General features: G+C 36.6%; 1 protein-coding gene across 2 annotated transcripts in view; it reads left to right on the top strand.

Annotated features, from left to right (window-relative positions):
* DHX57 (DExH-box helicase 57) overlaps nucleotides 1–26,083 on the top strand; it is a 55,461-nt gene that overhangs the window by 21,527 nt on the left and 7,851 nt on the right. For both annotated transcript variants that reach the window (XM_019742371.3, XM_019742361.3), the window contains exons 10-21: nucleotides 3,140–3,273; nucleotides 4,495–4,549; nucleotides 6,086–6,291; nucleotides 9,464–9,580; nucleotides 12,368–12,464; nucleotides 13,285–13,458; nucleotides 14,100–14,300; nucleotides 17,500–17,776; nucleotides 21,354–21,449; nucleotides 21,538–21,621; nucleotides 23,936–24,070; nucleotides 24,772–24,846. In XM_019742371.3, coding sequence (XP_019597930.3) covers nucleotides 3,140–3,273; nucleotides 4,495–4,549; nucleotides 6,086–6,291; nucleotides 9,464–9,580; nucleotides 12,368–12,464; nucleotides 13,285–13,458; nucleotides 14,100–14,300; nucleotides 17,500–17,776; nucleotides 21,354–21,449; nucleotides 21,538–21,621; nucleotides 23,936–24,070; nucleotides 24,772–24,846 — 1,651 coding nt within the window. The remainder of the gene's footprint in view (nucleotides 1–3,139; nucleotides 3,274–4,494; nucleotides 4,550–6,085; nucleotides 6,292–9,463; nucleotides 9,581–12,367; nucleotides 12,465–13,284; nucleotides 13,459–14,099; nucleotides 14,301–17,499; nucleotides 17,777–21,353; nucleotides 21,450–21,537; nucleotides 21,622–23,935; nucleotides 24,071–24,771; nucleotides 24,847–26,083) is intronic.

The raw sequence follows: 26,083 nt of genomic DNA on the forward strand, positions 1-26,083 counted from the left end.
TGGCATTAATCATAGTTTGTCATGTGGTTCATGCTCTAGAGCAGCAAAAAAAAACTAGTGTGAAAAAGAAAGATGATCCTATGAAAATTATGAGGCTTCCCCAAAAAGGACTCTGCACTTATAAATATCTTCAGAAAAAGAAAGTCTAAGTAAAATTGGTGGACTGACATAGAAGCAGAAAATAGTTAATAGCAAAACTAAGAAAAAGAAAAAACAAACCTGAAAAGAGGCCCCAGTTAATGCTGATAAAAAGTTTTTAAGAACTGAACAGGGAAGAATATGACCAGTAAACTATTTGTTACAGAAAATAAATACACTAATATACTAGTAAATAGGAAATATGAAGTAATTAAAAACTAAAGAAAAGCAGACTCATATAAAAAGAATAAATCAAAATAAAAAGAAATAATTCCTAGAACAAGACAATAATTTTAAGTGATTATACACAAAACACAAAGACTCTTTGAAGGGCAAATAATCTTTTTATAGAGACTCCAGAAAATGGGGGCCAAAAAAAAGGTAAGTAATGTTGTTTTGCAGCAAATGTTCAAGTGAACATTTAAAAGAAGAAAGTTTTTTAACAGAGCCACTGATCAACTTGGAAGAGAAAAACATAAAATATTCAACCAGACTAATAATATTTAAATAATTATATTATAAAAATAAATCTAAGGGGAAATTATATTCAGTGTAATTTTGAATATAATGAATAGTTTTTAGTTTCATAATATTTATACTTCCACAAACTCAGAGAAACTGGAGCATAGCATTGGATCTGGTTCCTAGCTGCAGTAGTGTTCTCAGAAAAAGAAAGATTTTTATAAAGCCTAATAACCAATGGAATATCATCAGTTAAGATTTCAGTATACTTTCACATCTGAATAAAGAGAAATGACTCCCTGGAGAAGGGAGATTCAAACATTTACAGATACCACTCTTTGAGAAAGGATTCTACAAATTACAAGAAAAAGTAGGGAAATATTTGCTAGCTTAAACTGAAAAAGGCAAAAACTAGGAGTAAAATCTAGGAACCAAAATCAGTAAAATTATAGCCAAATTGAAGGTTGAATATAGAAAAGTTACAGTTGTGTTAGTTTAAATTTTTCAGTAAATTTCCTGATCATAGAGATAACAATATGATTATTGTAAAACATTTAAAAAATACCAAAGAAATGTCAAGAAAAAGAATTTCTGTCCCTTATGAAATTGCTAATTGCATGTTACAATTTTTGTCTGTTCTTTTGGGAGTGTTTTGGGTGTTAAGGGAGAGATGTGGTAGAGAAAGAGGTGTATCTCCACAAACACTACTGGGATTATATAGTTTTGTATGCTGCTTTTGATCTAATAGTTAAAATGAGAGCATGTATTATATTTGAAATTAGTATTAATAATTGCATAAGAAAATTCTGAAGTATGAATGTACGATAGGCTACTTAACTGTTTGCCAATTGTTACATTATTTTTCTTTTACTTAAAAGGAAAGAAAATCATCATAAATGTAGTTAAGTTAGCTCATAATATTAAGGAGAACTAAATAGTACAAGAATATGTTCTCATTAAAAACTGAAACAACACAGATATTGAAAGTCCCCCTGAACACTCCCAAATCATTCTTTGTTCCATCCCCAGCGATAACTATGGTAATTACATTGGTGAGTACGTCCTTCTATACATTGACATATAAGTTTACTTTGTTAGAAGTAGGTACTTTTGTTTCCTAAGCTTTTTTTCCTTTCACAAATGATATTAATATATTCATTTAGTAAGGCAACAAATAATTATTGAGCACCTACTACGTCCCAGGCATTGTTCTAGATACTGGAGGAGTGAACAAAATAACCAAAATCCCTGTCTTCATAGAACTTATATTCTAGTGGGGAAACCCAACAATAAGTAAGATAACTAAGTAAAATATGGAGTATGTTCAATGCTAGGAAGAGAAAGGGTAACATGAAAAAGCAAGGGAGGGGAACATTTGAACATTTAAATAGGGCGGCTAGGAAAGGCCTGGCTCAAAAGGTCTTTTGAGTAAAAACTCGGGAGAAATGAGGGAGCTACCTCTGTGAATGTCTGGGAGAAGCCCATTCCAGACAGATTAATAACACAAAGGACCTGAGGTCCATGCATCAAGGTCGGCAAGAAGGACAGTATGACTAGAGCCAAGTGAATAAGAGGGAGAGCAGTAGGAAATGAGTGGTCGGGGTACAGGTCGTGTCACATAGAGCCTTGTTAGTGAGGACATCAATGAGAAGTCATTGAAGGTTTGTGAACAGAAGGCTGGCACAATAAGATTTACATTTGCACAGAGTTACTCATCCACTGTACTGAGAGTAGATTTCAAGGGGCAAGGGCTGTCGCAGGGAGACCAGTTAGAATAGTGCTAGTCTACATACCATTCTGCAACTTGGGTGTTTTGTTTTTTTTCATTAACATTGTCATAGAGATGTTTTCTTGTTGTAACTAGAGCTCTACCTCATTCCTTTTAACAGCCTCAAGTTATTCCACAGAGTGGATGATATTGTTATAATTAACCATTTCTTGGTTGATAGACAACTTAGATAGTTTCCATTGTTTACTACTACTACAAACAGTGCCATAATGAAATCTTTGTATAGCCTTTTTATGTCCATATAGATATCAAGAAGTAGACTTGTCAAATGCAATGATAAATCCTATTTGTGTTTTGATAGGTACTACACTGAATTTAGTTTATTTGGGGAAAATTGATATTTTTGTTTGTTTATTTTATTGGTGAATATTCGGAACAGTGTGTTTCCCCAGGACCCATCAGCCCCAATTCGTTTTCCTTCAATCTAGTTGTGGTGGGCGCAGCTCAGCTCTAAGTCCAGTCGCCGTTTTCAATCTTTAGTTGCAGGGGACACAGCCCACCATCCCATGTGGAAATTGAACCAGCAACCTTATTGTTCAGAGCTTGCACTCTAACCAAGTGAACCATCCAGCCACCCAGATATCTGCTTATTATTGTCTACCCATGTAGAAGCATGACAAATCTTTCTATGAGTGTTACAATTGTTTTCACATAGGTCTTACACATTCCTTCCTCAGAATATATCAAGAGTCATTTATTTTCATTCATTGAATTTGTTTGATCCTCAGTTGTTTCTTTTATTTACTCTAGTGACTTCTTGCTGCTGGTTTTGAAGGACATTGTGTTGCAGAGACCAGCTCTTCAAGTTATTCTGATGAGTGCAACTTTAAACGCTGAGCTCTTTTCAGAATATTTCAGTTCCTGCCCAGTTATTACTATACCAGGTGATTAAAATGCATCATTAAATATGTATTGTTCTAATAAGCAAATGAAATTATTTTAAAGTTAAATTGAGATACGAATTCATACATATTCTTCTTTCTAGAGAAAAAGTGATTAGTTTGTTACAAAATTATAGCCATATAATAAAACTAATAAAGAGGCAACGTTATATCCATTTGCTGGGAGATATTAATTTTATATGTGCTGTTTTGAAAAGTCTAGGTTATTAGGGTTTCTAGCATTCCATTGTGTTTAACATCAAAATGTGAGTTTATAACAGTAATTTGTCATAAAGAAGGAAGTTGTATCTGTGTATAGTATATTCATTCATTGCTGGATTCTGCTAAATTTCTGGATCTTGGTCCACTCTTGGAGAAAGTGAAGTTGGATAGCCTGTGTCTTTTTTTCGGTCTCACTGTAGGATTAATTTATCACAGGCTTTGGTGTATCCTTCTGCAGTTGATTGCCAAGGGACAATTTCGAAGCACTGTCTGATGTATAATACCATGTTTCCCCGAATATGAGACCTAACCAGACAATCAGCTCTAATGCGTCTTTTGGAGCAAAAATTAATATAAGACCCGGTATTATATTATATTATATTATATTATATTATATTATATTATACCCAATCTTATATAAGACCCGGTCTTATATAAAAATTAATATAAGACTGGGTCTTATATTAATTTTTGCTCCAAAAGACGCATTACAGCTGATTGTCCAGCTAGGTCTTATATTTGGGAAAACATGATATTATTGTTTGTTCTGGTTATAGATAAAAATAAAAAGAAATAATTCCTGGTTCTGGTTATAGAGGATATTGACCATAGATTTAAAGAAGAAATTATATGCTTGATCTAGAATACAGTTGTTAAATATTTAAATGTCCCCTGTGGGGAGGAACAGAGGGTGAGATAGGAGTAACCAATTAAAAAAGGTAAAGAAAGTTTATTAGCAAATGATTGTCTCTTCTACCTATACACTTCTGTTTTCTTTACTAACTGGAATCTACCCCTTTTAATTTCTGTTATCAAAAGCGTTTTTTTGGTTGTTGTTTTTTTTGATACTTTTAAGACCACAGAACAAATTGTGCCTTATTGTGCCAAGCTTTACGGGAATTTTGTATATACAAACTATTTCAAGGTAATTAAAGAGGTATTCTGAGGCTTTTCTATTTTGTTATCAATTTATTTTGTTTTCTGTTTTATTTGTTTTTCCAGGTCGTACATTTCCTGTTGATCAGTTTTTTCTGGAAGATGCAATTGCTGTGACAAGGTAAGGAAGACATTAATTAAGTTTTGGTGAAAGTCTTTGAAAACAGAATTATTATTTTACCTCAGAATGCCGGGATACTAATAGTTTTTTTCCTTCTAATTTTTCTATTTGAGTATTTTGTTTTCCCCTTTCTTTCAGCAAATATTTATTATACAAATTATTTGCAATTCACAGGCAGTATTGTATATTAATCGTACTGACTCTGGAACCCTATGTAAACTATAGACTTTGGGTGATTATGATGTGCTGATGTGGGTTCATCAGTTGTAACTAATGTACCACTCTGGTGGGGAATGTTGCTAGTAGGGGAGGCTATGTATGTAGCTGGGGGCCAGGGGCTGTATGGGAAAACTCTCTACCTCCTGTTCAATATTGCTATGAACCTAAAACTGGTCTAAAAAATTAAGTCTTTAAAAAATAAAGGATGAAGGACCAAATAAATATAGGAAGAATTTAACATGAAGAATGGCTTCTGCAGACAGACTTTAAATCCAGTATATAAATCCCTCTGCTTACATTGGCAAGTAACTTAAATCTCTCCATGACTCAGTTTCATCATATGTAAAATGGGTATATTAATAGAAGCTGCTTCACAGCACTGTTATGAGGATTAATTAATTAATTAATTAATAGTTTGAATTAATACTTTCAAAGTGCTTAGAACTGGGCCTGGCACACAGCAAGGGCTTTATAAGCGTTAGCTATTCGTGTCATTATCATCATTCTACCCTCAAGGAGTTGCAGTATAGCTTGAGTGGTAAGATGTCTGTATGATTTCAGTACTGAGTAGAAAGTGGTGATGTCTATGGGGTACAAACAGATTTTTTTCCTTTGAAAGCCCTGCATCCTCTTCCTACTCTTTAACCTTGAAGATCCCCCAGGGTTTTATTCGTGCACTGTTTCATCTCACTATTAAACTCTTCCTTAGCTCTCTTAGGCTCATGTGATTTCAGCTCTCACCTCTGTGCCCACAACTCCCAGACCGGTGTCTTCATTCCTGACCTCTGAGCTCCCGAATGAAAACACCTTGATGTGCGGCACCTTAAAATTAACTCAAAATTTTTCTCCTTCTCCCTTCTCTTTTTATTCTTAATAAGCCCCTCTCCTAATTCTGTATTTGTTTAACAGTACAATAGTCTCAAACTAAAAATACAACAACAGTGGCTAACTTTAGTGTGCAATAAGCCTACTTACGGAGCTTATTAAAATTGTTATTTTCTGTGCCCTCTTCCACTTCCATTGAATGTGAACCTCTGGAGAAATCATCTTTCAACTAGTTTATGTGTCTTTATTCTCTCACTTTTTCAAACTCACTGCCTCCAGAAGGATCTTAAAACAGAGCCAAAAGCTTCCCAGTGTGTTCCTCAGCAGAAATAGGCCATAGCCAGCAGAGTCCTGTATGGTGGAAGAATAGCGCAGGAATTGAGCAGAAACAGAGCAGCATTCTGCTGAATGAGCGCAGGGAACAGGTGAATGTGTTCGTTCACCACCAGACCCAGAGGCACACAGACACATTCCTTTGTCTTCCTTGCTCAGATATGTGTTACAGGACGGGAGCCCATACATGCGCTCCATGAAACAGATGTCAAAGGAGAAGCTGAAAGCAAGGCGCAACAGAACTGCGTTTGAAGAAGTGGAGGAAGACCTGAGGCTTTCCCTTCACCTGCAGGATCAGGATTCTGTCCGAGATGCAGTGCCTGATCAACAGTTAGATTTTAAGCAGCTCCTGGCCCGCTATAGAGGTACTGTGCTTCCTGGGGGGCGTATTACAGTTATGCCAAAGATAACTGCCATTGACCCTTGAACAGCACAAGTTTGAACCGTGCGAGTCTGCTTCCACACAGATTTTTAAAAATAAATACTATAAATGTATTTTCTCTCCCTTATGATTTCCTGAATAGCCTTTTCTTTTCTCTAGCTTACTTTATTATAAGAATACAGTATGTAATACATATGACATACAAAATATGTGTTATCGACTGTTTATGTTATGGATAAGGCTTCCAGTCCACAGTAGGCTACTGTTAGGTAAGTTTTTGGGGAGTCAAAAGTTGTAAGTGGATCCTTTCGTCACGTGAGACACAGCAAGAAGACAGCCATCTGTTAACCAGGAAGTGGGCTTTCACCAGACACTGAATCTGCTTGCACTTTTATCTTGGATTTCCCAGCCTCCAGATCTGTGAGAAATATAGATTTGTTGTTTATAAGCCAAAAAAAAACACAAATCGTTGTAAGTATATTTTCGACTGCACAGGGCATTGGTCCCCCTAGCCCCCATGTTGTTCAAGGGTCAACTGTAGTATTTCCACCCGCCCCCCCATCATGAAGAAGAAAGATGTGGCTCTTGTTTCATAGTTACATTGTCTTTAATTCATCAGAACAATCTTAAACTTAGAAAAATAGCAGTGCCAACACATATTAGATTATAATTATTATATTTATTAGTGTTGTTTTTTTCTGATATTTTTTTAATTAAAGGTTGTTGGGGTGACAATTGTTAGTCAAGTTACATAGGTTTCAGGTGTACAATTCTGTAATACATCATCTATATATCACGTTGTGTATTCACCACCCAGAGTCAGTTCTCCTTCCATCACCATATATTTGATCCCTTTACCCTCATCTACCACCCCTCTCCCCCGCTACCTTCTGGTAGCCACTAAACTATTGTTTGTGTCTATGAGTTTTTGTTTCTTCATTTGTTTGTCTTGTTCCTTTGTTGTTTTCGGTTTTATATACCACGTATCAGTGAAATCATAAGAAATGTATTCATTGGAGAAAAATTGGGAGGTAGTAAAGTATAAATTATATTCTTGAATATTTTGTAACTTTTTATTTTTCTATGATTTCAAATTCAAAACTGAAGAAAAATTTGCAAGACTACACAATGAACTCATATATCCTTTATCCTGATTTACCAATTGTTAATATTTTGCTTCATTTGCTCTGTGTGCGTGTATATATATATATATTTTTTTAATTTATTGGGGTGAGCATGTATATATTTTTTTCCTGAACTTTTTGAGAATAAGTTGCAGATATGATGCTGCTTAACCCCTGTTATTTCAGTAATATTTCCGAAGAACAGGGGCATTCTCTTACATAAGCACAGAAGATGATAAAAGAGAAAACACTTAACTGATAGAATGCTATCATTTATTCCATGGTCCATATTCTAATTTTGCCATATTGCCACTTATGTCAAGAATATCTTTTATTGCTATTTTTTTGTTGGTCCAGGGTCTAACCCAGGATTGCATACTGCATTTAGTCGTCATGTGTCTTTAGTTTCTTTTGATCTAGAAAAATTTCCCAGCCTTTATTTTTCTTTTATGACCTTGATGTTTTTTAAGAATTCAGCCAGTTATATTTCCCCATGATTATATATAGGTGATACATTTTTGGTTAGAAATAATGTTGAGTCCTTCTTGGTACATCATTCAGGAGGCACATGGTGTTGGTTTGTCCTGTGTTAACTTTGATCACTTTGTTAAGATGATGTCAGCTAGGTTTCCCCTCTGTGCGGTGACTAGATCTAAGCCATGCCTTTCTAATTTCAAGCACAGAGGTTACCAAAGTTCAGAAAGCACTTCTGAGAACTTCTTTCTAAGGAAGGAGGTGGGCAGATTTGAGGTCAGGAAACCCAGCTCTGCCAGTAGTTTCTGTATAGTGCTGAGCTGTTCACTGAGCTTCTCTGGGCCTACTTTTCCCTGTAAAAAGAGACTGGATCTAGTTGACCTCAGTGCTCTTTTACTTCTCAAAAATTAGATAATGTTCATGAGCTCAATTTTTAAAACTTTTTCTAGTTAAAAAATAATAATAATCAGTTCTTTTAACTATATAGTTGATTAGTAAAAACTGCCAAAGTATAAAAAAATTGTTTAGAAAACGATTTTCACTTCTCTTCCTCTTTTGCAGGTAGTTGATCTTTATCCTTTTTGAAAAGTGCCTATTTGGAATCTTGACAAATACAAGTGTTTCCTTCTTTGCTTTCCATACCCCGCCACACTCTTATTTGTGTAGCCTATTTCTTCCTTTCTTTCATTTTTGAACAACATAGGGTTCACTCTGCCAGAACATTATTTAGAAACTGCTTTTGCCTCTCTTCAAACTTTCTAGCATTAATGTAGGGAACTTTGTTTCCTTGATACCAACTACAGTTATTTTGTTCCATTTAGGCTATATTTAGGGTGATGGACCATTAGGAGGACCCAAGAAGAAAGGGCAGCAGTCTTTGGAGAGTTGGTCTCACCAAGAATATGCAGTTAGTTTTTCAAAGAGCTGGGGCTTGTAGTACAACCCAAAGCACAGTTCACAAGGCCTCAGATAAATTAGGAGGAAATGGTAGACCCTTAACCTAAAAGTCTATGGATAGGCTTCAGAGGTGTTGGTGAAAATCGCGTGTATTTGTTTTTTCAGGGAAGATCCATAACTTTAAACATTTTCTCAAAAGAACCTAAAGGTTAAGAGTCACTGTTGTAAAGATACCGGTGAAAGTTGCGGTCTATCCATTGATTTCCATGGCTTACTGTTACTTGGACGTCATCTGATCTGACTCCTGACTTGATTGAATCTGGAAGGGATTTGTTTCTAAAATGTATTTGACTTTGAATTTTTTTTCTAGGGCTAGAATTGTCAATAACTGTATAGATAAAAGGGGAAAGAAGGAGGAAAAAAGTGGCCTATCTGGGCCTTCACAGCAGGGTTAAGAGCCTAGTCTTTGGGTTATTGTTCAAGCAAATAGTACTTCCAGTGAGCGCGTCTTTTCTGAGAAACTGAAAGAAAAAAAATCATTTCAGTACATTTAATGTGAACGTCTGTGTTATTAAATCACATCAAGACACTCGCCTAGTTCACAGGCATATTGTCTTCAATACGGTATAATTATTTTTCTGATTTTTACCTTTCTTTCAGGGGTTAGCAAATCAGTCATCAAAACAATGTCCATCATGGATTTTGAAAAGGTTAACCTTGAATTAATAGAGGCCTTGTTAGAATGGATTGTAGATGGAAAGCACTCCTACCCTCCAGGTAATTGCTTCTTGTCTTCATTTATGTGTGAGATGGCAAAAGGGAAGGAAGCTTACTGAGATCATGGGTACAGCCTCTTTCCTGGAGACCTCATCCTCACCCCCAACTTTCACCCCCTCCCAGTTGTGTGTAAAGTTGCTTATTCGGCTTTTTTGGGGTAAATTCTACCTTTTGTTTGGCACTCTTTTGCCCCTACCAAACCCAAAGATGTTAACAATACAAAGTCCAAAAGGAAGAAAGATGAAAGGAAGGCCTGGATGACCCACATGTTAAACACCCAGTCCCTGGCTAAATGGGAGCCTAGTAAAGTAATGAATGTTTGAATCACATGAAGACTCTACACATGGAAGTCATAGGACAATAAGGGTTTATCTCATCATTACTGTTTTTATCACTGTTTCTGCTGCTGCTGTAACACAGAGCAGTAACTGCTTTCCCCTTACTCACTGTCTTCCCATCCCAGTGGTCTTCTTAACCTCACTTGCAGTTCCTTATCCCCAGAATGAAAGACCCAGATCTCCTCACAACTGAATCCTTCATACCATTCAGGTTTCTGTCAAATATTTTTTCTTCAAAGAAGCCTCTCTGACCACGCTATGTTTTCTTGTCCCGCCCCTTACTCTATCATAAAACTAAAAATGATTGTGATTTTCATTATAGCACTTAACACTATCCAAAATTATAGTTCTGCTTATTGACAGTCTTCTTAACAGAAAGTAAGCTCCTTAAGAATAGGATTTCTTGGGGGCAGCTGGATGGCTCAGTTGGTTAGAGCGCGAGATCTGAACATCAGGGTTGCCAGTTTGATTCCCACATGGGCCAGTGAGTTGCACCCTCCACAACTAGATTGAAGACAATGAGCTGCCGCTGAGTTTCTGGAGGGGCGGCCAGATGGCTCCGTTGGGTAGAGCATGAGCTCTTAACAATAAGGTTGCAGGTTCAATTCCCACATGGGATGGTGGGCTGCGCCCCCTGCAACTAAAGATTGAAAATGGTGACTGGACTTGGAGCTGAGCTGCGCCCTCCATAACTACATTGAAGGACAATGACTTGAAGCTGATGTGCCCTGGAGAAACACACTATTCCCCAATATTCCCCAATTTAAAAAAAAAAAATTCTTTTTAAAAAGAATAAGATTTCTTGTGCACCACTGTGTTCCTCAGACTCTAGAACAGTGCCTGGAGTAAATATTTGTTGCATGAATAGATACAGCCAATGTTGGGTGATCGTTAAGTTGAATAATAGATCAAATAATTACACAATTACATTACATGTTCATTACACAGTGTTTAAGAGAAATGGGAAGGGCTGCCCTTGTCTGCTTAGACGTTAATCATGGTATTTTCTAAAGAGACGTGTGACCCACACAAAAATATTAAACTGTCTTGTTTCTCATCTCTTGGCAAGTAGCCACTTTGACTAATGCATTATTACTGGACTGAATATCTTGTTTCATCCGAAAGGAAAAACTATTATTGACAAAAATCAAGCGTAGCAGACAGAAATGTTAGAAAATTACCCGAATTCAAAGCCTGCAGATGCAGTGATTAGGGAGTCGGTGATATATTTGTGAATGTTAAAGATATCCCTCATACAGATGGCCAAGCCATGAAAGTAGAACAGATAAGAAGGCACACAAAAATATAGACAAAATATTTTCTTGCATCCACATAGATTATTTTACCACTCTAAAACGTATTTTAGTAGGGAGGAGCAGGCAGTATATAACGGAAAGAGCATGGATCTGATGCCAGAAACCCTAGCTTTGTGTCCTGGCCGCACTCTTACTGACTCTCTGAGCTGGCCAAGTTACTGAGTCACTTTAAGGGCACTATTATAATAACCTTCTCCATGGGTGGCTGTGAGGATCCAATGAGATAATGTATGTGAACATGCTTTGTATACTGTTAAGTGTTAATACCAACTCTGGAAGATAGCTTTTGCCCTTCTTCCTTCAGAGTTCCATTTTTTTAATGATTTTGTTTCCTTGTTTATTTAGCAGGGAGAATAACTGTGATAGATAAAAGGTCATGAATTCCTTATGGACAGATCTGTGTTATATATTCCAGTGTACCTAACACAGAGGTGACATAGACACCCAATAAATATTTGTGAAGTTAAAGGCTAGTGAAGATGGTGCTAATTTCCTATCTGAATAGAGGTCAGAAGAAGGTGGCTATTGCTGAGTGATCGCTCTTGGCACAGAAATACACTATAATCAGTTACCACTGCTTATTTTCTTTAAAGTAAAATTTAAAAGCCCATAAACCATAAATGTGGGCTGGTTGGTTAATGTGCTACCTCTTCAAAATATAGCTGTACTTAGATTATCACGTTGGCTAGCAAATTATAGTTCCTTTGTCTCGTTTCCACTAAAATGTTTATGGATTTTTTTCTGGTAATAGAGAGAAAAGTCTTCCTATCTTGTAAGATTAGAAGGATAATTCTTCGTATAGAAACAGAATGTCAGTGGCCAGTGCACTGAAGAAATATGTTTAAAGAGCTTTGCTAATGATTCTTGTATAACTTAAGTCATTATATTTTTCTACACTTCGGTTTTTCCTGTTACAGAAAAATAATAATACCCCATTAATTTTGTAGTTATTAAGTCAGAAAATGTATTTTTAAAGTTTGTTATCCATTAAAGCCTTGGGGACTTTACAAAGAAAACTGGCAGTGAAAAATTGCAGATTCTTACTTTTTTTTTTCATTTAAAATAGCTGTATAATCTATGTTACTTTTTCCTTTTTTTTGTATCTAACAAATTGATCCTTTTTATATACCCAGGTGCTATACTTGTATTTTTACCGGGACTAGCAGAAATCAAGATGCTTTATGAACAGCTACAATCAAATTCTCTTTTCAACAACAGACGTAGTAATCGGTAAATTCATTGCTTTCTGTATCTTCTATCATCTGTTGCAGTTATATTCTGAAGATGAGTAACCAGAAAGGTCTCTTTAACAGACATCGCCCTCTTTAGACCCTGTTGTCACGCCTCAAGAATATGTTTGTTTATGCCAGCTGGAAATAGACGAACCTATTTGTTCCAGGAAATCAATCATTCCCATTCCATTAAATAAAAATACTTATCTTCACTTAGCATAGTGACTCAGCTAAATTGCATGTAATTTCAGTTGCCAGATACAAGGGATGGGAGAAGCCAGTGTTAGTAACAACAAGGAAATGCTACCATTATGGAAAAATTAATTTTCAACAGTTTTTATTCTGGTAGAAAGATACATTGGATGTGTCTTCATATCTAAGGGGACAGCTACTTGACAGGTGAACACTCCCTAGAAATACAACAATGAAATTTTTTTAGTATACATCACTGGCTCTGCCTCTTTCTCTGGATTTAAAGGTAGGAAAAAATGATTCTTTGCAGGTTAGTGTGCTCTAGGCCAGTTACTTGTAGAATATTAACTATTTAGTGCTCTTGATTATTTACTACTGAATTACACTCCAGTTTTTCCCTAGTTGATGCAAGGTTTTTAGTTGATAGAAGTGAGTAAATATTTTGTAAGGATCACAAGGAACCTTTCCATTTAGAAGAGTTGGGCCCTGAGGACAGGTTGTGGAGAAGCTATTGATATTTGGTGTGATATTGATATTGTTATCTATTGTTAATAGAAATTCACCCACTATAGTCTGATTTCAGTGGTTTATGCTAGAACACTAAATGTGCTTTTGTTTCCTTTCAGATGTGTTGTTCACCCACTTCATTCATCTTTATCCAGTGAAGAGCAGCAGGCTGTGTTTGTAAAACCTCCTGTAGGTGTAACTAAGATTATAATTTCTACCAACATTGCTGAGACATCCATCACCATCGATGATGTTGTCTATGTCATCGATTCTGGGAAAATGAAAGAAAAGAGGTATTCTCTTTTGGCAATATAAGAGAGGGGCTAAAGATGGCCTCATTTAAGGTGACACAGCTGCTAATGGCTAATGCTGTTAAACTACATAGATTACTGTTCGAAAAAATACTGTATGAAAACTGTACGTGGACATATTAGAGAGCCTTATAGCCGGACCATAATATTAAAGTCAGATGGATAGGGGAAAGTTTAAGGTTTTATCTTGGAAGTAATTAATTGTTTTTCTTCTCTATTTTTCATATGCTTTACATGTATTTAAATGAAAAAGACTTGATATGGAAGGTGGTGGATGGGTTAATTAGTTTGATTGTGGTAATCATTTCACAGTGTGCACATCTATCAAAACATCACATTGTGCACCTTAAATATGTACCATTTTGTTTGCCAAATATAACTAAAAACGAAAATGAATTAAAACAAGAAAAGAGTGAATTAAGAAACTGTATGTAGTGGCATTCGATACCATTTAAATCAGCACTATGTGCTCCCACTAGGGACTCAGCCATCCCAGAACACACAGGACACTGTGACCTTCTGCAGAAGTCAGGTGGTTCATCTATTCTGTCCATGCTAAGTAGAGTCTCGGCCATGTTTTGTGAAATAACTTTTTTTTTTTTTTTTTAACATTTTCTTTATAGATATGATGCCAGCAAAGGCATGGAAAGTCTAGAGGATACTTTTGTCTCTCAAGCTAATGCTCTGCAGAGGAAAGGTCGAGCGGGCCGTGTTGCATCTGGGGTCTGCTTCCACTTGTTCACTAGCCATCACTTCAGTCATCAGCTTTTAAAGCAGCAGCTACCAGAAATACAAAGAGTGCCATTGGAACAGCTATGTCTGAGGTACATCTTGATCTTTGTGTTCTGCTTCCAAAAGGCCTAGATATTTCTCATCCTAAGTCCCTAATTTTTCTTTTTCTTAGCAGACTTGTTTTGCTAAGAGTGGACATGGGTAAACTCATTCATTTGCAAAGAAAGATTGCTTCAGTGTTGCCTTTACAATTCCTTTTAACTTTCTGCACATACAGATCTCTTACATTTCAGAGGGTGGCCCCAAAATAGAGCTTAAGAATATATTTGTAAGTCAGAAAAGTAATCTAACTTATCTAAAGAAATTTCTGCTAGGGTACCACCAATATAAAATCATCACGGAAGAATCTACAGCCTCATTAACAGTTGGAGCAAAGTGAACAAAAAACAACTTGAAAACACCATTGTCTACCTGATGAACAAACAAAAATAAATGGCATTAAATAGAATTTAATGAATGAATGATCAAACTCAGTGTTATCGAAGCTGGGGAACCTATGGTTCAACCTTGGTGAAAATTTGCTTGATATTATGCAGGAACTCTAAAATTATCCATGCCCTTTGACCCACATCACTTTGAGGGAGTATGCCTATAAAATAACCCAAAGGAAAAAAAGTTACTTGTACAAAGATTTATAGCTCTTTTTTTATCTAGCAACTTTATTTTGAGAGCCTGCCATTTGCCAGGGGTTGGGCTAAGCACTAGAGATATTGCAGGATTGAAGACACAGTCCCTGCTTTCAAATGTCCATGGTCAAGTCTTAAGAACTTGAGCAAGCAAGGGCGGCTGGATGGCTCAGTTAGTTAGAGCACCAGCTCTGAACAACAGGGTTGCCGGTTCGATTCCCACATGGGCCAGTGAACTGTGCTCTCCACAACTAGATATAAGACAACCAGCTGCTGCTGAGCTTCCGGAGGGGCCACCGGATGGCTCAGCTGGTTAGGGCACGAGCTCTCAACAACAAGGTTGCTGGTTCAGATGGTGGGCTGCGCCCCCTGCAACTAAAGATTGAAAATGGCGACTGGACTTGGAGCTGATCTGTGCCCTCCACAACTAGATTGAAGGACAACGACTTGGAGCTGATGGGCCCTGGAGAAGCACACTGTTCCCCAATATTCCCAAATTAAAAAAACAAAAACAAAAAAACCATCTTTAAAAAAGAGAAAAAAAAGGAAATTGGGCAAGCAGATGCTTTGAACTAAGGTAGGAACAGTGCCAATGAAGAGAAGCGAAGGGATTTGAGAGAGCTCTGTAAGTTGATTGACCCATTTGGGAGGATGAGAGAAGGGGAAAATGCAATACCTTATTTGCCCAAAAATAAGACCTAACCAGAAAATAAGCCCTAGCATGATTTTTCAGGATGCTCGTTAGTATACGCCTTAACCCAAAAATAAGCCTCAGTTAAGATCGTCAGCCAGATGGACACATTTAGTACGTCCATTGCAACACACAATGGACATATTGAATTACAAAATAATATTAATATGTAAATAAATATAAATAAATAATATTATTGACATTAATACTAAAATGATAATATAAATTATAATTAAGCATTTGTAAATACCCAAGCGGGCGCCTTTGGACGAGAGGTAAACGCCTATGTAAAACAGATAAACTCGAGACTTACTGCCAAATGACCAATCGGAGTACAGACACAACACACGAATAACATGCGCACTTGATAACGAATGGACGTGGTTCTGTCTCATATGAATCTTCATTATTCAATATGTCATGTGTTGTAACGGATGTACTTAATGCACTCGTGTGAAATAAAGAAACGTTTTCTGAATTTTGGTGCCTGAAGTTTTTCGTTGCTTTTGTGTGGACCATTATTAACTCATCATTTTTGTTGCCACTCCTGTCCAGTAAGGCTTCAATTAACACTTGATTTAATGGTAGATTTAAAGGGAATAATATTTTGACCCCCAGACAAGATGAGTGCAAAAAGAAAGAGCTAGTCCGTCGAGTACAAGAAAGGAATTGTGGAGGACTCCTGGGGCAAGAATCTTACGGCTTTCTGCAAAGAGAAGTTGGATCTCTGAATGATCCAAAAATGGCGAGCAGAGTACGATAACCTCAGTCAACAGGTGGAGGCGGGAAATGCTAAGAAGCGCAAATGTGGATCAGGTCGGCAACCATTATTTCCTGAGCTGGAAGACATCATCTGTGAATGGATTGCTGACAGGACAGCAAAGGCTTTGGTTGTGCGCAGGGCTGATATTCAAGCATTTGCCCTTGCAATGGTACCACAGTTAGAAATATCCCCAGAAGAAGTCAAAGCATCACGACTCTGGTGAGATGGCTTCCTTCAGCGATATGAACTGTCTCTAAGATCGACAGCACTGTTCAAGCTGGAAGATACTGAAGTTGTTAAATGTGCACTTGCATTCAAGTCCTTTGCTGATGGCATCGACTTTTCTTTTTTTTAAAATTTATTTTATTAAATTTATTGGGGTGACAATTGTTAGTAAAATTACATAGATTTCAGGTGTACAATTCTGTATTAGATCATCTATAAATCCCATTGTGTGTTCATCACCCAGAGTCAGTTCTCCTTCCATCACCATATATTCGATCCCCCTTACCCTCATCTCCCACCCCTCAGCCCCCACCCCCCTTACCCTCTGGCAACCACTAAACTATTATCTGTGTCTATGAGTTTCTGTTTCTCATTTGTTTGTCTTGCTATTTTGTTGTTTATATACTACATATCAGTGAGGCATCGACTTTTCTAAATACCAGCTCTCCAACATGATTGCTATGGATGAAACTGCAGTGTTTGTATGCCAAGGTTCTCAAATAACAATTGATCAGAGGGAGGCCATGTCAATCTACATTCTCTCCACTGGTTACGATAGTGCACATGTTACCTGTATTTTGGCAATTTGGCAAGATGTGGGAAAGAGAGTACATGGGTCATTTGAGTTTTATTGCATGATTTGAACCCATTATTATGGAAAGAAGTATTTAGAAAGTTTATAGAGAGAATTTTATTCTGAATCTCAGTAAGTTTCAGATCTGAAAGTGTTTCTGCAATTTATTGCGGAAGGACTAGAAGACATAAGAGATATTTAAAAAATTTATTTAAACTAGCATTGACTGGTTTATGAAAGCTTATATCTGGAAAATTAAGAATTGTTTTCATTCAAGAAAGAAGCTTACTTCAATGGTGTCATCCCACCCCAAATAAAATTAACAAATTATTATTTTGTTTTGTTTTTTCAGAATTAAAATTTTAGAGATGTTTAGCACTCATGATCTTCAGTCTGTGTTCTCTCGGCTCATTGAACCGCCACACCCTGATTCTCTCCGAGCTTCAAAAATACGATTACGAGACTTGGGAGCTTTAACTCCAGATGAAAAACTGACTCCCTTAGGGTATCACTTGGCCTCTCTGCCCGTAGATGTGAGAATCGGCAAACTGATGCTGTTTGGGTCTATCTTCCGCTGTTTGGATCCTGCTCTCACCATTGCTGCCAGTTTGGCGTTTAAGTCTCCTTTTGTAAGTAAACAGCTTTCATCTAAACTGGAGTCCATAGGTCCCTAAGGGGCTCATGGGGGCTTCAGAGGTATGTGAACCCCCTAAAAATGTTCTTGTATGTGATTTTGAGGGCACTATACCTATAACTTTTATATGAACCTCAAAGAAATTCATGCCCCAAATGAAAAGATTAAGAACTAAAGATCGAATTTATTAAAATAATCTAAATGTGCTTTGTATTATATCTGCTGTACTTGCTCATTATAGAAAAATCAGAAAATGCAACCAAGCAAAAGGTGCCCCTGCATGATTTTAAAAGTCAATAAATACATCGGACCACTTTTTTAAACACCTTTATTGAAATATAATTGACTCAATTCAGCAGTTTTGGTACTGTGCAATCATTACCATAGTCAGTTTTAGAACATTTTTTATCACCTCATAAAGAAACCCCTGAGATACTACTCTCTTATTCCCCTCCAGTCCCCCATCCACTCCAGCTCCAGGCAACCACCAGTCTACTTTCTGTCTTCACAGATTTACCTCTTCTGAACATTTCATACTAATGAAATAATATAATATATGGTCTTTTGTGACTGGCTTCTTTACTTAGCATAATGCTTTTAAGGTTCATCTATGTTATAGCATGTATCAGTACTTCATTCCTTTATGGCCCAATAACATTCCTTTGTATGGAAATACTACATTTTGTTTATGTATTCAGCACTTGATGGACATTTGGGATTGTTTTCACCTTCAGCTATAAACATGCATATATAACTTTTTATGTAGATATATGTTTTCAATTGTTATGAGTATATACCTAGGACTGAAATTACTGATTGAAATGGTAACTCTGTATTTAATTCTTTGAGGAACTTCCAGACTCTTCCAGAGTAGCTGTATATTATATTCCACCAGCCTTTTATCAGGGTTGCAATTTCTCTACATCCTCACCGACACTTACTATCTGACTTTTTTATTATAACCATCCTAGGGGGTGAATTTGTGGTTTTGACTTGTATTTCCCTCATTACTAATAATATTAAACATCTTTTAATTTGCTTATTAGCCATATGTATACCTTCTTTCAAGAAGTGTCTACTCAGAACTTTTGCCCATTTTTTGAGTTATTTGTCTTTTTGTTATTGAGTTGTAACAGTTCATTATATATTCTGGATACAAGTTCCTTATCAGGTAAATGGTTTGCAAATTCTTTCTCCCATTTCTACAGGTTGCCTTTTTCACTTTCTTGATATGGCCTTTGAAACACAAAAGTTTTTAATTTTGATAATTTCAGTTTGTCTCATTTTTTGTTGCCATAGTTAAGAATCCATTCCCAAATCCAAAATCATGAAGATTTATCCCTATGTTTTTTTCTGAGAGTTTGATCTCTTATAGTATGGTCTTTGGTCCATTTTGAGTTAATTTTTGTATATGGTATAAGGTGAGAGTCCAACTTCATTCTTTGGCATGTGACTATCGAGTGTCCCAGCACCATTTGTTGAAAAGACTAGACTGTTCTTTCCCCATTGAATGGTCTTGGTGTGCTTGTCAAAAATCAATTGGACTTGATTCTATTCCATTAAGCACCATACTGTTTTGATTACTCTAGTTTTGTACTGTTTGAAATCAGGAAGTATGAGTCCTCCAACTGTGTCCTTTTTTTATTTCGTTGAAGATTTTTACATCATATTCATAAGATACTGCTCTGTAGTTTTCCGTTTTTTTCTTGTGATGTTTTTGGCTTTGGTATCAGAGTAATACTGGTCACATAAAATGATTTAGAAGTGTTCCCTCTTCTGTTTTTTTTTGAAGAATTTGTAAGGAATTAGTATTCTTTAAATGTTTGGTAGAATTCAGTGGTGAAGCAACCTAGGCTTTTCTGGTTAAGTTTTTGATTACTAATTCAGTGTCTTCACTTATTACAGGTCTGTTCAGATTGTCTATTTCTTTTTGAGTCAGTTTTGATAGTTTGTATTTTTCTAGGAATTTGTCCATTTCATCCAAGTTATATAATGTATTAATGCACAATTGTTTATAGTGTTCCTTTATAGTCCTTTTTATTTCTGAGAGGTTGGTAGTAGTAATGTCCCCCTTTTCATTTCTGACTCTAGTCATCTGAGCCTTCTCTCTTTTTTTCTTGGTTGGTTTAGCTGAAGGTTTGTCAATTTTGCTGACCTTTCCAGAGAACCAGCTTTTGGTTTAATTGATTTCCCCTCTTGTTTTTCTATTCCCTTATTCATTTCTGCTCCTTTTTATTTCCTTCCTCTGTTTGCTTTAGGTTTAGTTTGCTCTTCTTTTCCATTGTCTTAAGTTGGAAGGTAAGGATATTGATTTGAGATCTTCTTTTTTAATATATTAATAGATGCTTACAGCTATAAATCTTTCTGTGAAGACTGATTTAGCTGCATTCCATGAGTTTTAGTATGTTGTGTATTCATTTTCATTCATCTCAAGTATTTTCTGATTTCCATTTTTGGTTATTCTGTGATCCATTGGTTATTTAGGCATATATTGTTTAATTTCCACATGCTTGTGGTTTCCCAATTTTTTTTTCCATTATTGATTTCTAATTTCATTCTGTTGTGGTCAGAGAACATACTTTATATTATTTCAGTTCTTTAAAATTTATTAAGGTTTGTTTCATGCCCAAGCATGTAGTCTATCCTGGAGAGTATTTTATGTGGACTTGGGGAAAATAGATACTCTGCTGTTGTTGGGTAGAGTGTCACTCTGCCTTTATTTTCACATAATGGTGAGTATTTTGTGAGTAGGACCTCTGTCTCAATCATCTAAATAAACCTCTTACTGACTCTTTTATTTTATTGGAACACAGAAATATTAGAAGTATTGGATGTTCATTAGAAATATTGATGTCATCCTGAGCTTAAACTGAACACACTTGGCCTTTACTGGGTTTTGTAAACATAATATTAATCTCCTAAATGTAATCCTTTTCCCACTGGCCTTCTTAAAAAGGAAGGTGTTAGCTAGAAATGTGTTTAAATATACAAAAGTTAGAAGCACCACAGTTGGCTTACAGTGATTCTCAGTGGTGTTATGGCTGGAGCCTTGTTTTATTTAGCTTGCTCTGAGGAGCTGCTGCAGCTCGTGCTGGTGTCATTAGTACATGGGTGTGTTGGGGCGGGAGGAAGCACTGAAAATTAAGTTCTCAGCTAATTTTACAAATTTGTAGGGAAAAGGAGGACCTGTAAGCATTATTAAAACAATAAGAAAGCATTTGTTATGGGTGTAGAAGTAGGGAGACTCAGATATAAAAGGTAAGAGTCTAAAATAAAGGTACAACAGAGTTAGAATTTTAGATTTTAGATCTAGCTTTTAGAATGAGTGGCCCTTTGATGACATCTTGCCACCGGGGACTAAAAGACCCAGAAGAGCTTATTTTGGGTGGGCAGACAGTCTCACAAGGACATAAAAGTGTTAGCTTGCCAGTGACCACCTAGTTGCCTTTCATCAGCCCCCTGCTGAGTGCTCTGTGCCACACAGGACTTCCAAAGCACCTGGCTTCAGCAACAGGAAAGTGCCGTTTGAAATTTCAGGTAACACATGTCCTTCAAATCTGTTCCTCGTTTAGGTGTCTCCCTGGGATAAAAAAGAGGAAGCTAACCAGAAAAAACTAGAATTTGCATTTGCAAACAGTGATTATCTGGCCCTTCTACGAGCATACAAGGTAAGTATATAACCTAATAGCAGAGGTTTATTTCCAGAATTGGCACTACAGATAGAGTAAGTCCATTTTGATTTTCTCCAAAATTTAGGGATGGCAGCTAAGTACAAAAGAAGGTATGCGTGCAAGTTATAATTACTGCAGACAAAACTTCTTGTCAGGAAGAGTTCTTCAGGTGAGTCGTTTCTGTGACAATTTGTTTTCATTCATTTTCTATAGTAGTAACACACCAGGGGTTGCAACTTTATCTTGCTTGCCCTGCCTTGACGTTGAAAATGTTATTTCTGGAATATGCTCAGTTTTATTAGCTATATGAAACAGACTTCAGACCATCAGGCCTCTGTGTTAAACCCTTCAGCTGGCGTGTTTTTTCTCTTTTCAGTGAACTTGTGTTTACTTATGTAAGGATTGAGGATTGAGGCGCTCTGAAGATTACTGCTGACGGGACGTCAGTTTGTTCAGTAATCATACCAGGCATTTGTAACCTGGATCCATAAACCCCTGAAAACATACGCAAAACCATGTGCTTATACATACGTGCCTTATTCTGCAGAAAAGAACCATGACTTGCAGCAGATTCTCAAAGCGGCTGTGACCATCTCTAAATCCCTTACTCTCTCCCCAAAACCAGAGAACGAATACTAAACCAAACTTTTTCGGTTGTTTTTCTTATGTCCATCAGAGGTTACTATGTCAGTAATGAGTACAGAAGAAAGAGAAAGGTTCGTTGCCTTCTGTGTAGTAATAGAAGGGCTCTGTCCTCTGCTGTGACAGTGTTTTAGGCCCTCTTCCAAAATGGTCTGAGAAGCCAGAATACTGATGGTGCACATCTTTGCAAAGCATCTTTTTACTGCAAGATTTTGAGGCTGGGGAGGGGAAAAGACTTCCCTTTCATATTAAAAGCGTCCTGCAGTAGAACACAAAATGAACGTTCTAAGTACTTACCAGGACCTGATATTTATTTAATTACCTCTCGATCCCAGAAGCTCCATCAGAGCAGAGTCCTTATCTGTTTTATTCAACGCTGTATCCCCAGTGCCTAGAATAGTGCTTGACAGACAGCTGATGCTCCATAAAGATTCACTGAATAAATGCATGAATTTGGTATGTAAATGAAGTAAGAGACCTCAGAACCATCCCAGTATTTGCCTTAATTTTCATCTACCTTTAGGTGAATTTCAGTGAGACATTTTGAGAAGACAAAGACTCTAACTTGATTCTAAGTACATCAAAAGCAATAATTTTCAACCTTGGCTGCACCTGAGGAAGCTTAAAAAAGAAAAAGTGAAAATGCCCAGGTTCCACCCCATGCCATCTACATCTGGATCTTAGGGGTGGGGCCTCAGCATCTGTTTATTGTCATTGTTGGGTTTACCAGGTGATTCTAATATGCAGCCAGGGATGAGAACCACTGGTCTAAACGGTATTTTACCTGTAAGGTGTAATAATAAATACTTCCTCAAGTCATTAAGATTTTTAAAGTATAAAATGGTATTCCTTTCAAGTTACTTTTCTTACTGAATTTATTTATTCTTTTTCTTCAGGATATATGTAGATTTTTGCAGTGCTCTGTGAGGTCTATCAGAGTTCCTTCTTTTCACTAAACTCCAGCTTAGACTGTAGTATTGTTTTTATGAAGTTATCGATTAAAACCTTATATTTATTTAAGGTATGTTTAACTCCCAGTTACATTTCACCATGTTACCCGTATGTACGTGAGACATTCCGAGAAAATACTTAAATTGTCATCAAGAGACAGAGTAGTGTTGCTTAACTTTCAGTTTCTTCGGTTGTCATTAGCTCCTTCTCTGTTGTCTGATATACAGCTTATATTTGAACAAAAGCCAGAAGAGAAAGAGGTTTGGGCTTTTCTTTCTCACACTTGTGCTCAGCTACAAAAAGAGGTGTCTAAATCTGAACCACTTAATAATGTCCCTATTCCTAGGAAAATATGTGAGCCAGAGAGACCCCACGGTAAGAAAAAGAGGGAAAGTTCTGAGGTGGGTGTTGTGCATTCACTGAGAAAGAACACTAACCACTCTAGACTCTGGTAAGGAACTGAGAGGACCTGAATAGAAACACAAGTAGGAAAAACTAGTGTCACAGTACCTTGAGTTGGGGTTCCAAACAAAGTTAACTACATTTTTTTTTGTCCAAAGAATTTCCAGGAAAATCAGACCCACCCAAAATCCAATGAACATGTTTTTAAACATGTAATCTAGAATTAACATTTTGATGATCTCTGAGTTTTCCAAAATTTGTGAATTCCTGTGTGACTTTTTCACTCTGCCGGTTTGCATAAGTGAAAGCTGCCTTCTGAAATGAGCAGACAAGCTAATCTTCACACCTGTTTGATGACTCCGTATGAGCCTCATTACTGTCCACTGAAGTGATGTGTTTCTTTTTAGTCATTGTCCTTCTAAGACCCTACACTTACCTTTCATATGTTGATGTTCTTGTGCTTAAAGATTTTCTTCCACTTCTTTCAGGAAATGGCCAGCCTCAAACGCCAATTCACTGAACTGTTATCAGATATAGGCTTTGTAAAGGAGGGACTCCGAGCCAGGGAAATTGAGAAAAGGGCCCTAGGAGGAGATGGTATCTTGGAAGCCACCGGAGAAGAGGTAACGAATGTGTGGTTAGTTCTTATTCCTCTTTAATTAGCGCATGAATACTATATGAGCTCAGGAACACTTGTAGACGTTCTTCACTTAAGCCCTGTGAGCTATGGGTCTGTGGTGTTCTTGATTTTCTTCTTTCCACAAATAAGTATCAACTAACACTCACGCAAACGGAAGGTTTTTTCTATTAATTGTTGCTACTGTTTTTGTTTCTTAAACCTTGCCCTGGTTCTTGATACGTCCGTAAGAGGCTAGAATAGACTTTCCAGTAATGTCTTCTTAAATCAGACCAGCCTTTTCCCAACCAAGGATCATTTTTTGCGTAACTATAGGAAGAACACTTTTTTAAGAGGAACCTGACACCACTGTTCTAAGTGCAATTTGTACTTTACAGAGGTTGTGAACATCTCAGGAACCAGAATCTTTCTCTCCGCTGACCCTTTGGAACCCTGGCTTTGTAACTGCTTTGCAGCGATCTAGAAAGAGTTATTGTGGACTTCCTGGAGTGGTTCCTATGTGAATGTGGTCCAGTAGATTTATTTTTTACTTAGAAAGAAATAATTTTTCTAGCAAAAGGATAAAAGTTAGATTCTTTTGTTTTGTTTTATTTTAAGATAGAAATCAAATGAAATATAATGGTAAATTCCAGGCACAGACAAAAATGGCCATATATTTATAAAATTAATGCTGTATTTCTCTCGTAGGCAAACACAAATGCTGAGAACCCCAAGCTGATATCAGCCATGCTGTGTGCTGCTCTGTACCCAAATGTAGTGCAGGTAACAGAACATTTTTCCTGGGACCTCCCACTCCTTGTTTGATTTGTAGCAAGGGATATAAGTTATACACATTAATCATCTTAAACGCACACACATACACACACAGAGATATACACATACACATACACACAGATACACAGATACACACACACACACACACACACAACCTTTTAAACTTAGATACATTTCCAGTCCTTCAGTTTCCCCAAATCTGTTTAGATACATCATTCAAGATTTATTGTATAAAATGAGTTGCCTCTTTAATCCTTCTGACATATTATGACATTCCAGAAATTAAAATGGACATATATGTCACTCTGTCAGCCAACCTGTGCATAACTAATCTATGTTAGATAGAAACTTGATTCTACTACATTTTCCCTTATGCCCTCTACTCTGGACTAAAATTAGATCAGAACAAATAAGTCAGTGCTTTGCCATGGGTCTCCCTGTCGCCACCCCTTCTGGGAAGCCCCTTATTGGGTTTTTACCTGCGTTATGATTATCCAGTCCATGTCACACTTAGGAAGAATTTGAATTTGTCAGAGTACTGAATCATTTCTCATTTAACTTTTTGTTAAATGTTCAGTTGCCGTCTGTCGATTAATTTATGGCTCATTTTCTGCTTAGTACTTACATGCTTTTCAAACCATTTGAAATTTACTTTAAAAAATCATTTGGAGCAAAACTATGGAGACAATTGAAAAATCAGCGTTTGAAGGGAATGAATAGGCAGAACAGAGTAGATTTTTAGGGCAGTGAAAATACTCTGTATGATAACGTAGTGATGAATACATGTCATTACACATTCGTCCGAACCCATAGAATGGACAACACCAAGAACGAACCTAAGGTAAATTATGAATTTTTGGTGATTAGGATGTGACAGAATCTTTTAAGTTATAATACTGTCATAAGCCTCCCAAAATGAACACTCTCACTCTTGGTAGGAGTATAAATTGATACACGCCTTCCAGATAGCAGTGTCATTTCTAAGGATTTATTATTAGGAAATAATTACATGTATGCATAAAGATGCAGCTAGGAGAATATTTATAATTATAAAGTGCTAGAGTGAACCATCTAAAATTCCAGTAACAGGGAATTTACTGATTAAATTATTATGGATCATTACAATGAGGTAGTATATCACCATTAAGAACTATGTTTTAGGAAAATATTTAACAACACAGAAAAGTTCTCAGTATATTAAGATAAAAATGTATATTACAGAAAG

Source organism: Rhinolophus sinicus, chromosome 2, assembly GCF_057876585.1.
Source record: "Rhinolophus sinicus isolate RSI-liver-muscle chromosome 2, RSI-T2T, whole genome shotgun sequence".
NCBI lineage: Eukaryota > Metazoa > Chordata > Mammalia > Chiroptera > Rhinolophidae > Rhinolophus > Rhinolophus sinicus.